Source organism: the organism of the source record quoted next, unplaced genomic scaffold, assembly GCF_019419815.1.
Source record: "Pyrus x bretschneideri cultivar Hongxiangsu unplaced genomic scaffold, Pyrus_bretschneideri_v1 Contig14, whole genome shotgun sequence".
Classification (NCBI taxonomy): Eukaryota; Viridiplantae; Streptophyta; class Magnoliopsida; order Rosales; family Rosaceae; genus Pyrus; species Pyrus x bretschneideri.
The window spans coordinates 3,796,147-3,809,599 of NW_025999435.1; the positions used below are offsets into that span (position 1 = coordinate 3,796,147).

At 36.8% G+C, this 13,453-nt stretch overlaps 2 protein-coding genes across 2 annotated transcripts; both read right to left on the minus strand.

Moving 5' to 3' along the window:
• Positions 1 to 653: 653 nt before the first annotated feature.
• Positions 654 to 7,088, minus strand: LOC103933227 (3beta-hydroxysteroid-dehydrogenase/decarboxylase). The gene is made up of 12 exons (XM_048579841.1): positions 6,687 to 7,088; positions 5,863 to 5,952; positions 5,634 to 5,770; positions 5,362 to 5,532; positions 5,012 to 5,128; positions 4,837 to 4,916; positions 3,366 to 3,561; positions 2,814 to 2,931; positions 2,032 to 2,206; positions 1,764 to 1,920; positions 1,205 to 1,271; positions 654 to 1,115 (listed from the first exon to the last, which is right to left on the minus strand). The coding sequence occupies exons 1-12, from the start codon at positions 6,943 to 6,945 to the stop codon at positions 910 to 912; spliced, it is 1,773 nt and encodes a 590-aa protein (XP_048435798.1). The 5' UTR covers positions 6,946 to 7,088; the 3' UTR covers positions 654 to 909.
• A 2,603-nt stretch (positions 7,089 to 9,691) lies between these two features.
• LOC103933226 (hydroxyacylglutathione hydrolase 2, mitochondrial) lies at positions 9,692 to 13,374 on the minus strand. Its single transcript, XM_009342893.3, has 8 exons — positions 13,219 to 13,374; positions 12,437 to 12,622; positions 11,781 to 11,984; positions 11,475 to 11,598; positions 10,671 to 10,771; positions 10,519 to 10,593; positions 10,331 to 10,429; positions 9,692 to 9,949 (listed from the first exon to the last, which is right to left on the minus strand). The coding sequence occupies exons 1-8, from the start codon at positions 13,270 to 13,272 to the stop codon at positions 9,803 to 9,805; spliced, it is 990 nt and encodes a 329-aa protein (XP_009341168.1). The 5' UTR covers positions 13,273 to 13,374; the 3' UTR covers positions 9,692 to 9,802.
• Between the last annotated feature and the right edge of the window lie 79 nt (positions 13,375 to 13,453).

Sequence of the window (13,453 nt, forward strand, 5' to 3'; positions counted from 1 at the left end):
AATCTCCATTCTAAAATTTCACCATGAATATCGTCGCCGCCACTTCTACCTTACCATAGCCATCGCTACCACCACTCCCTTCCCACCACTCACTCCAAGCCCACAACACAACCACCAGCAGCATTACCTTTACTAACACCACCCTTACCATGGACAATTACTACCACAGCAACATCACTGCCGCCAACCCCGCTGCCACCACCCATCATCGTTGCGACCACCTCACTGCCATCACCGTCCACCAACACCTCTATTATCACCACATTTCCATGGCCATCATTATCACCCCCACATTGCCACCACGAACTTCAGTTCCATCATCACCACCACCATCGTCGTTGCCACCACCTCACTGCTACCACCACATTGCCACCACATCACCTACACAATCACCACTCACCGTAACCGCCACTATCACCACTACAGCCACCACAACCTTGCTATGGCACCACCTGCACCCCCACCACTACGACCACCACCTCAACCCAAGTGAATTAATGTCTGTTGAGTTAAAAATTCTCACTTACGTCGAACCTCAAATTTATTTCCCTAATCCAAATGCAGCGATGAAGATTTACTTGAGGGGCCTCAAGTACTAATCTATGTTACCAATCTTTCCCACTCAAAGCAAAGCTTGATTCCTTCACCCAAAATGAAAGAAAAGGATGAAAACAAAGCTTGATTCGAACCACCTCACCGGATTTGTAAAAACAAAAACATCAAACTCACAACACAGACATGCCGAAAAGGCATCGATTTCTACAGCCTAACCTTTTTGCTCTCTCTTTTGTTGGGTTTGCCCCAAAATCTATATGTTCACACAAATCTAACCTAGTTAGCAGGCCATTGGATTGGATTTATACAGTTAGAAAAACTTCAGCGAAAAGGCTATCGAGGTCACAGTGGCAGCTATTTCTGATGCTTTACTGTTGCGGCTCCTTTATCGTGATCCAATATTCCACGTTTTTTAAGATATTGTTGCACAGAAGCGGGTACATTTGTTTTCAACGACCCAGAAACTGATATGAACCTGTTGAGCAGTAGCTTTGCCAATCCTTCTATTTCCGATTCATATTGCTCACAAACGAAAAATAGCGTGAAAGCCAACACCAGAGCTGCAAAATATTTCCAACAAGATCAATACAAAGTTTAAACAAATAAGCGATTAATTGACTCCGGCATGGTGAAACTGGCATTCTCTTACCTACACCTAACGACACAGTCGAGGCATGAGACAAAATCAACTTCAGGAAAACGAGGGAAGCTGCAAACTGTAGAGATGGCCACAAGAGAATAATTGCTGTCAATGAAAACTCACCCATTCATATAAAAGTTGCATTTCGAAAAATTAGAATTTGTGTCTCAGAAAGAGATATTTGTAAATAGAATAATTAACGGTTATTTTAGAAAAGAAAGAAAAGATGCTGAAGTTCATACTCTGCATGGATCAAATTGACGCAAACGTTTCCAACAAGTATAATAAGCAGGGGATACAATAGTATTGGTAAGTAGCGTTCAAATACCGCCAGTCAATTCCAATGTAAATCATTCAAATAGTCATATTAATTCTTGAGAATCTGGCCAAGATGAATAAATGAATTTAGGTCCAAATTTTCCTAACACTGCTCAAATTTTGACAGCTAAAACTGGCAATACCTATGCTCATGAAAAGGTTTCACGGGTAAAAGTTACATAAAATGTGAAATTGGACATTTTCCAGGAGTCATGCACTTCAATTAAGGGAATAAATTATTAGTGCATACCTTGAAGAAAATATCCCACCCATCTCCCTGGGCCAGTAGTCTCAAATAGCAAACCCCTCTGTTCCACAGATATGCTATCGTTGCAATCTTCTCTTTCACTACCATTTCAGGGATCTCAAAACAAGATAAAGATAGTGTCTTAAAGGTAAAACCCAACCTGTTCGAAAGACATTATGGTCAGTATATGTAAATTAACTAAAGCACAAAAGAATTCTTCCAGCACTTACGAGTTTAATCAAGCAAAAGCTTTGTAAACACAAATACTTACATCTTGGGTGGTAGAATCCCGTATCCATAGAGGCCAAATGAAACTAACAGCAGAAGCTTGGACATAGACGAGGCAAAAGTTCTTCCGGAAAGGAAAAACCAATAGTACAACATACTCAAAGCAAGGAAATATGTAAAAGACTTCTTCTCATCACGCCATAGCAGAATGTCTGCAACTGCAGTGACAGTTCAATGTTATTCCACAATCCAAATAAAAAAATAAAAAGCTTTCATGAAAGTTCTAGTAAGCATATTTTTCATTTATTAAAGCAAGAAACTTTCAATGAAAAGAAAAAGTACAAAAACAGAGGACAAAGTATCGTCTGGCCTGTGTGAATGCATATGAAAGACAATCACGTTTAATCTGAAGATGTTTTCTGAAATGCAAATCCTGTCTAAGTTGGTGTGTTCCATTTATTTTAAACTCTGTTCATCAGTTGAAGTAGAGCTGTGGACCAAATTGCGTATTACCATGGGACCATGCAAGAACAAATTAACATATGTAGCACTTGAACCCCAAAATCAGGCACAAAGTTCTGATTCAATCCCAGCCCTACCCAGTTATAAATTTTGTTACTAGGAGTCAAACGCACTCGGATAAAATCTGGGACATCTGATTTGCAGGTTTGAGGATAAGTGAAAGCAAAACTTCATCCTAGATAAACGAAAAAGGAGCTCAGAGAAAAAACAATATAATTAAAAATGAAAAAACGACTTCAGGCTTACAACGTGTAAGTGATATCAAAATAAAGCAGAAAATAAAATGGTACTACGGAAAACAACCTTCTCCACTGCCTAGCAGCTTCTCCACTTTTGATTCCTCATTAAAGTTTCTGAAAGTTGGGATGGATGAGTTTCTGGCTATATTAGAGAATGACTCAATGGTTAATTTGACACCTTCCTGTACACAGACAAAGAAGAATGTTAAATCTGGAATTGTTATGCTCTATAGTAAGCCATAGGAGAATATGACAATATACACCACTTTATATGCAACAAAAACTGTGGGAAATTATTTTCCAAAACGAAAGGATCAGGGAGTAGTCTTCATTAGTTTTCTGCTGTGTGCTATGTACTACAGTAATCAAATACTGCTCAGGATTCAGCATATAAGATGTGGCGCGGCAATGAACAAGTCAGGGCCTAACTAGCCAGACAGTTTGTATAGGTCAAAAGCTTCAATTGGATATCTATAGAAGGATGAAAAACCGCCAAGGATATTCCAATGCTGCAACTTGCAAAATATATTTGAACATGGAGAAAAACACATCACAATATTCTCTTTTATAGGGCAAGGCAAGGGTAAATTTGCAAATAAATGAATGAAAAACTTACTTCCAGTGAGACAACTGGTGAATACCCAATCTGGTTTTGAGCCGCAGTGCAGTTGAACGTTCTACTACGTGAAGCTAATTGAATGTAATGCGCTGACATAGAATTGTTGTATTTTATCCTTCCATACTTTTCGGCTATCCGTTTGATGAACAAAAGAATATACCAAGCCATCTTAGCAGGAACTTTCAGTAATGGCCTGCAATGAGAAAAAAAATGGTAAAAAATGCCTTCTGAGCATAACATGAAAAGATTCCAAAGAAACCTCAACAGATTCTAAAGAAACATAAAAATAATAAAAACCCAGAGTTGTTTTTAACACTTTGGACTACAAAGTACGTGAGTAAAAGCACGTAAAAGATGCCAATACAGAAGATCACATATCAGAATAAAAAAAAGGTGAAGATAAAATGAAAAATATACTGGTCAATTTAGGGTTTGAAAATAAGCTTATTTTTCAAGGGTGAGGGTGATGATATACATACACCCCTTTCTACCTTCCATTACACCTCTTAAATTTCAGCTGTCAGATCGAATGAATTGAAGAAGATTAAAGGACAGAAATTAACAGGAGCTGTGTGGGAGGTAAAAAGAGGTGCGTAGATAGCATCAACCTTCTTCAATATTTTCATTTATATAAATGTTCCATATGATAAGTAAGATGAAGCGTTTACTGAAATTTCCGAAATGGGTGTGCCCATGTACACAGATGATATAAAGCATTTTCTTCTTTTATACCTCAATTATAACCTCAAATCAAGCACAATAATGCATGAAAAATAAAAATTACACTTCACAATTAAATGAATTAATTAACAAATCAGCAATTACCATATCTGTGAAAGATAGGGTGGTTAAAATTCATTTTTCCTTCAATAGCAATAATGTGGAAAACAATTCATTTTCTTAACTGTACTAAGAAATTACACTCTTTTCTCTCCCACTCCCAAGGTGAGGACACACTTCTCTGTTCCTACAGCCTATTGCCGAAATTTAGCAACAAATACACATACAAAATTGGCCATGATGACAACTTAGTATGACTTGAACCATGGATAAATTTCTGTAAAGGTGGTAATCTTTGCATATCTTATACATAAGAATGTCAGGGAAGCAGCAAATATACTGATACCGGAGTCAAAGTTCAAACTATAATACAAGTATACCCATGTACCAAACACGACAGGATCAAAAGCCTTTGTGCCTTTCACCGATCTTGTAAGATATGCAATTTGCTCATTTATAGTAAGTTCAGTTTATCTCTTGGATTCCTAGAATAAAACCTAACGTTTTCTAATTTCCCTATTGGAGTGATTCCAATAAACCTTTGGGGCAAAGCTAAAGGCCAGAGTGAGTATGGATCTCTCATCTATATCTTTCTCTTACTATTGTCCTATATTAATAATGCATGCAAATATATGTATCTATCCGCTGCTTATGCAACAACATAACAAACAAAGAATGTGTGCTTTACCTTTGACATCCCAGGCATTCCAAGATTAGTAATACAAATACCCAAAAATTTGCAGGCTCGAGATTTGTGATGAAAAAGGCCTACACATTGATCACAAGTACCTTCTTAACCATGGACCAAGAAGAAACAGAAAAATAAAGTGCTGTGCACTAAAGAGACTTAAAATTGTAAGTACCTTTCCAGCAGCAGAGACCATCCGAAATTCTAAAGCTTCTTCTGCACAGATATGAGCATGAGTAACATTCTCAACGTATGTGAAATCCGACATGTTTTCACCACTCCCTATAATAAACTGAAATGAGAATCTCTGTTACTTCAAAAAATACTGAAAATAACTTGTGTATGAAGAATTATAAGATATTAAACCACATAATGACCAAGATACCAGAGATAGGGCAAGGGAGGAGATATCATAATTGGTGGTATGCAAACATCAATTATGTGTGATTATTAAATAAGGCTCCAAATTAACAAAGTGTACGTGAAACAGTACATAGGATGAAATGAACGGATAGTTAAAAAAACCTTTCCCCAGCCAGATTTTGCCAAATTCACTAAAAATGGCACAAGATGTGTGTCTCCAGGTCCAAATACATTGCTAGGACGAAGCACACACGTTAAAAGACCATCAATGTCATTAGAAAGCAGGATAAGTGATTCTGCTTGAGCCTTGAGGTCGCTCAATATATCATCAAACTGTATCAAGCATAATAAAACTAAGTTAGAAAGAAATGTTAGCAGATTGAAAAGTAGGCAGTGCTCCACTATAAACACGAAGAAAGTCCCTCGCCAGTGACATACTTCCAAGGGTATGCCAAAGATTCGTCTCCATTTAATATATCTTTCGATCCATCAAAAACTACATCAGCAGAACTATTGTATATTAACCGCCTAACTTTGCACTCTCGACAAGCACTGATGACATTTTTTGCACCTGCGCAAGAATTTAAGTTGACAGTAACCATCTCTTCCTCCAAAATATACATTGCAAAAAATCTGATTGTTTCTTCATTAATAGGGATTTACCTTGAACAACAATCATATAGCACTGGTAGAAATCATGTGTGGGTAAATCATCTCCATCCAAATAGAACACTACAGACGAACCTTCAATGGCTGCAAGAGATGAGGTCATAATATGGCAATTAATTTCTGAACTCAGAGCTTTGATATAATAGGAAAATACCACAAATGCCTGAAATGGCAACCAGGAAGCAGTGCAACAGATATCTAAGGAGAATCATTAAGCTAAGACAGATGTTATAAACTAAACCTGCTCTTATTACTTTACCCTAATTTCACAGATTGGAGCAACAAAACATAAAATGTAAAACACTTTTAATCTCTAGCAACCAAACACTACCTGAGTAACATTGGAGTCAAAATCGAATCATAAGTTTTTGATCAATAAGACATTCATATTTAAGTTTAGCCCTCTTCCTCCATTCCTTCAGTCTGGTTTCCGAATCCTCTAGAGTTTTTTTTTTTTTTTTCATAATTTTTTTCGATGATTTCAAGAATTTTGCACCAGCAGATACTTATAATCATGGATAAATACTAATATTTTCCACCTCTGATCAACTTTTCATGTATTAATTTTGCAAATTCTCTGCAATCCTTTAAACGAATTACTGAAAACGAAGTAATGAACCAAAACCTAGCATTTCATGCTTAGAACCAGTCCACTCAATCAACAAAATGCATCACTTCAGTCGTAAGCCAGCCTACCATTTGATTTCATCATTATTTTCTCTCTCTCATTCTCATACAACAACCAAGCAAGAACACACAAAACGGAAAATAAACGAATAAAACAAATTTCAAAAAAAAAAAAAAAAGTTTTATTTTACCAGTGATGATTTGAGACGTGTCGCGGACATCGACCCCGTGTAAGGAAGCGCGGCCGGAGGAGAGAGCTTGCGAGAGGAGGGAGTCGCGCTCGGACGGATCGAGCTGGAGGGACGGAGTCGAATCGGCAACGCGAACGATCCACTTTCCGATATTCAAGAGCCGGAGGACGAGCGATCGCCCGATGAATCCTCGGCCGCCTAAGACGACGCAGGTTCTGGGCTTTGGGTTGAGCTCCGCCAGCCGATCGTCCATCGCCATTTTCTCCGATAGAGGGCGAGGGGGTGCTGTGTTTGGCGCGTAAATTAGTGTGCTTATGCGAGAAAATAGTCAGTGGGTGAGTCACTGGTCAGAGAGAGAGTGAGAGAGAGGGGAGAGAGAGAGAGTTGTTTGCTCCTTACGCTTTTGAGGTGGAGTGGGGACCCAAATAGTGCGGCTTAGTGCTTTCGGTTGTACTGAAACTCGATTGCGATTTTCGACCAAAAAAAGATTCGAGTGCGATAGACAGTCACGGTGGTTGGCTGGCTCGTTTTTTAATTAGTATTTTGTTGAGGTCTTTTTTTTTTAATTAAGTTACTTAACCATTGTTTAATGGGTTCGACTTTTATACTCCGTATCGTTAAATGATATGATTATTAATATCGTTAGATCGAAATTAGACCGTCAATTATCCATATCATTTATAGATACAGAACATGGAAGGACAATTCTAATTCCACAAAGATAATTGAAATTATTTTTGTTCTTTTTCTCCTGAGTAATGAAATTATTATAATTCTTTTTTTCTATGTGTTTATGCGAACGTTAACTATAAAAAGTATGTAACATATAAAATTTAGCATCAAATATCTGAAAAATCAGTAATCATATCAATTGTGGAAGTTAGTTGAACACATACATCATTCTTTTTTTTTTTTCTTGATTTATGATTTTTCTTATTTCAGATAAGTAAATATTTTAGTTAGAGAACATTTCAGATTTGACTCGTATGAATGCTCAGACAAGTGATTCGGGAGAGGCTCCACTACAATAGCTTGCTACTGGGATCTTCGTGTTTCGCCCAAGTCCTGCACAACTGCTCCGACTAGCACACCCCAACTAAAAAAAATGCTAGGACAAGTGGGCTACACTTGTTGTAGTGAGTTTGGATGTTGATGTGAATGCAAAACTTAATTGGCTAGTCCTGCCGTGTCTACATACTTGTCGTGAAAACAACCACATATGGTGGTAATTCATGTTAATAGGTCGTTTTTGTGTTGTGCTATTTTTTATGTTAAAAACTAGTCGATCAAAATAGCATCTCCAGCGAGCTTGCAATTGCCTTTTATGTTACAAAGTTCAAACACACTTACAAATTAAACATTTAAATTAAACAAAAATCTATAGCAATAAGGATATGTGGGGACAAGATGAAAAAAAAAACATAAAAAAAAATATGTTTATGAATAGTAGTTGCCCTTGCCCTTCCTTCTTTCAAACGAGTGGATTTGCACAAAGACAATTACTGTTTAGAGTGAATAGTCATTGCTCTTACTCTTCAATTGCCATTGCTGATGAAGATGCTCTCAAGCTCATCCATTTTCATTTGATTTCATAAAGTTCTCTAAACCTTAAACCCTTTTGATTCTCTTTCTCTTTTTTTTTTATTTGTGACTCTTTGATTATTATAGGATCCATTTAATTTTGGATAAGAATTTCCTTTTCAAGTCAATACTACTTTTTCGTATTGTTTTTTAGTGGAGACAAATTGTCTGCCCTCCTATTTGGGTGTCCTTCTCATCCTCTTCTATTTGTACGGTCATGGTTAAGCCACATCAACATTTTATGTTCATATTCCTTTTTGTCTTATTATCTCTATAAAAAAATTAATATTAAATGTTGACGTGCTTAACCGTGACCACACAAAATAGGAAAGATGGGAAAGACATCCAAATAGGAGGGCAGACAATCTGCCTCCTTTTTCTGTACCTTGAATGGTAAATCTAACAAATTTAAGTTGTTGAAATGAATTTCAAATGACTTACAAATTATAGGACTATCAACTAGGTATTGATTATCCGGCAAGAGCAGTATATATCACTTTTATTATAACATGTCACAAGTTGTTGTGCGTTGACACTAATACAGATACATAAGAGCTCAACAGAAATTGAGATCGCCGAATGCGATCAAATAAGAACTGAATTTTCAGTCTTGCTTCACTTTCTCTCTCCCACTTCCTACTTTTCCCTTTTTTTTATTTTAATTTCCATTCAATTAAAACTCCATTTTAATTCGAATTTTTTTTTATTGTCATATATTTAAACACACACGTAGTGTGAAACTTTTATCCAACATATATGAGTTAAGATCCGGTGACACATTTTGACACACGTTTTGTGACTTCTATTTCATAACTTAAAAAAAAAAAAATCCGAACCGTCTTATATTTCAATTCATCATTCATAGATTATCTTTGTAAAAAATTAGACAAATCTCAAATCATTAAAACATTAATTTGTAGTGTAAAAAAAAAAAAAGGCAAATACAATTATACCGAGGAAACACTAAATTTAATGGACGGTCCATATGAATTTGAAATTGATTGATCTTTGGTAGAGATGATTTTTGAGAAAAAAACATGCGTTTTGATAGACAGATTGTTGAAATACATTACAAAGTGAGCTCCACAAAAACATGCAATAAAATGTGTCCTGGGTGATGCTATAAGAGATCAAATTTTGAAATCATATTTTATATATCACGTAATGCAACGATTGATGGTCAAAGTCCTTTAAATCATTAAAAAATGAGCTTAACCATCAACCCCACATGGTTTACAAAAGATGATACAAAAACTTGGTCTCCCAAGCATTTTCCTAATTTTATATATATATATATATATATATATATATATATATATATATATTTGGTGAGACGTAGTGGGAAGGGAGGTTTGGTTTTGGTGAACCAATTCCCCCGACTGCACATCCCATGCAGTTTCCAAAAGGACCGAGAACTCTTGATGTATGGGCAAATGCACATATCGTAGCTGTACTTAATTTCACAAAATGCTTGGGTTATGTCAATCTTAATATACAAACAAAACTTGTTCCCAAAAAAACAATACTGACAAGCATCAAAACGCATCCTTTGCTTGGCGTATGACACCCAAGGCTTCCGCATCATTCGCCGTGTCTGGAATATTCAACGACTGTCGAATCTCTCGACTTGATGTGCGAAGAAAAGGATTGCATTCCTTTTCCAGTTTTAATCTGGTTGGAACCTGTTATGTACACCACAAAAGAGTTTGAGGTCACTTGGACAGTAATTTAATGAAAATTGCCAGTGAACGTAGGATAAACAAAGAAAATTTTCATGCTCGCCACGAATTCTAGACATATTTACTGCATGTGGTGCAATAGCCTTAGACGATGAACTGAATGGCATGCACATGCTCGCTGCCTGATTAAAAACTGACATGCGTACAGGTGAGTTACATTGTTGTTTTGTTCCTGAATAGCTAAGGCTTTTCTAACCCGATTCAAAGTCACAATTCACAAATTTCTCTCAAAAGACTACTAGTTCAAAGAAAAGAAGCCTTTAAGTTTCGGGCCTTAAGCAACCGGAAACCAAAAAAAGGGAAAAAGGAAGTCCTTGAGTTTACCGTAGGCATGCCCTTGTTGCGAAGATGGGTGACATTAGCTGCATAAGACTGAAGTGCCTCATTCTCAGGTTCTATGGACAAGGCGAACTTTGAGTTACTCTGTCAACAAAGGTTCTCTTCCTGTCAGGGCGTGGCTTTAAAAAATTCTGTAGGCCACAAAAAGAAACTGAAAGGATAGTATGACTAACCAAGGTATATTCATGACCACAGTATACATCTGTGTCATCTGGCAAAGACGTGATCTTTGTAAGGGAAGAATGCATCTGTCACAAAGAAAAATCAACTGTTTGAGTACCGTAACCACGGAACAAGGACATAAAAAAATGCATGCCAAACTCACCTGCTCAGGTGTTCCTTCAAACAACTTTCCACATGATAAGCTGAAGAGAGTATCACCTGTAAAAATTGCCCCTGATCGAGGAAAGTAGAAGCTAATGTGACCTGCTTCCAATGAAGAACAAAAGAAAATATTAGAAATAAATAAAAAAGGGAGGGTGGATCATCTGTAATGTAATGACATTTGGAACTACAACTAAGAAGCTACTTTGAAATGGATGGACTACAATTTTTGGTCACAAATTTTACTTAGATACTAAAGGTTGAAATAGGCCTAGAAAGGGGCCAGTGGGGGTACTAACCACGATCCTAGACTCTAGATTTGAGATTATGCTTAGAAATTATTTTATAACTATTAGCATGAAACTTTATATAAAGCACCAACAGGATGCTGCTCATATACAGAAGAAACATACAAATCTAAAGTGTAATGAAACAATAAAATCTAAAGCAAAAAAAGCATATTTCATGGTATGCAGTCATTGTGCTTGAGGAAGATAAACTGGCAGGTGAACTGCATTACAAATGAAAGAAACTTGAAGGGTTCTTTGAGGAAGAATATCATAAAGTAGGAAGGGTGTAACATGCACTTAACCGAAGAGTCAGTCGTTCAGAGAATTAATTAAACACCAAAAATAATCAGAAAATTAATTAAACACAAAATAACATATCAAGAAACTAAATTATTCAGCGATGAGTGTCCAAATGCAGCACATATAGTCATACTTGAGTAGAATTTTTGGATGAAAAAGGGATGTTGATTAGGAAACCTCAAGTGATTTTTTGAATGTAAGTAATGAATTATGACCTCTAGTATGACCAGGAGTCTCCATAACCTGCACCTCGTGCCCTGCAAACATCCACTTGTCTCCATCATTCAAAGCAATATCAATGCCAGGAATTCTATCCCTGTCTATTCCTGAACCAATCACCTACAAGCAACAATGGGATGAATAAACATGCAGAAAAGAAAAAATTCCGAGCCTAAACCACTTTGTTGAAGAAAAAACTATTCCATAAAGCTAAATGCAACAACAATCAAACATAAATAAAAAACAAAACGGCAGTTTTAAATTGTTGCCGGACCAAAAGATCTAAGTTAATGTTACCATACCTTTGCACCGTACCTTGCCTTTAACTCGGCATTACCACCAGTGTGATCATGATGATGGTGTGTGTTCAGTATGTATGTCAGATTTCTGTTTTTCCGACTCAAAGCATCTATAACAGGTACAGCTTCAGAAGGATCAACAACACCAACTGTTCCAGTATCCTCATCATGTAAAAGATAAGCATAGTTATCTCTAAGACATGGCACCTGAGAATTACAAGATGTGCAACTTTAACAACAAATGTATCGATAATGTTTTTCAAATCACTCTATATTGCTTAATGATCCTTAAAATGTTCAGGTGATTAAGGAAAACATTATCAACACACACACACACACACGAATCCATTACAAGTCCCAAAATCAAATATCAGGTTACATCAAAATTAAAAAAAAACAAGTTTTTAGAATATCTGCGGACAAACCGTAATTTCCATTTTCCAAAGCCACAACTCTTTCTGCTATCTTTGTAACAAATGCAGATGTTCCCATAGATATTATAGTTTCACCAAAGTTCCATAATAAACCACCAATATTTCTATCAGTTATCGGAGATGTATCCTTAAAACTGGCTGTCGCCCCAGAAATACAGATATGAAAGTAGGGAATCCCCGAGTCATAGATGGTTTAAATGCAAAATAATAGAGAGATCTACTCACCAATTCAATATGTAACGAGGGGGACATATTAACAACACTGCAAAATTTAGCGACTTTAAGCGATCGACTAGCTCCCCCACGCAGAGTTTTTAACGGTGTCGACAATAGGTGCATGAATCCATACAGAAGGCCCTTTCCAAGGCAAAGCTGTCTCATGCCCGGCCATATGCAGAACCCACTCCTCCCCTAACATACAAAAGAAGGGTTTTCAAGTTCAAATAAAAAGAAATATTACATGCACAGATACAGCAACAATAAGCCACTTCCTGTCCTTCTCACAAGAACAACAAAAGCAATTTTGAAGCTTTGCATCCCATATATATATCGATCGAACCGAAATCTCAAAAGAAATGAAAAAACAGCAAAACCCATTTGCCTAGATGAAGCATAAAATTGTAAAAAGGTACCAAATTTGGCATTGACATCAGCCAAAGTCCTTAAGTTTCTCATCCTTACTCTAAAACCAAACATTCGGATCAGTTTACTAAAAGCGGCAGCCTCTAACCCTTAAAACCCAATTTGCAAATAACCACAAATAGATATAGCAAAAAAGCATCAAACCAAAACGCATTTGCCTATAAATTTGCAACAATCGCAACCTATGCAATTAAATTGCATAAATACAGAGATACACAAGAAAACATGAGTATAACTATCGAAAATTTGGACAAGAAGGAGCGGAATTTAGCAGAGAAATGAGAAATCGAATCAGAAAATTTGGGAAAGGGAAATGAAAGTAGTAAAAAGCAGAGAGAGAGAGAGAAAGACAGAGAGGGACGAACCCTAGTGCAAGGGAGGGAGGCCATGGCGCAAGAGGCCTTGGATACCATCTGCATCTCTCTCAAACTCTATCTCCCTTACTCTTCTTGTTCAGGAGAGAGAGGGGAGGAGAGAGAAATGCGTAATTGCCCTGGGGTTGTGGTTGTGGGTTGGCACTTGGTAGTTGAGCACTCAATTGTCAATTCTCTCTCTTATTTTTTTTCCTTTTTCCGTTATTTTTGCTATAAATTAGTTTTT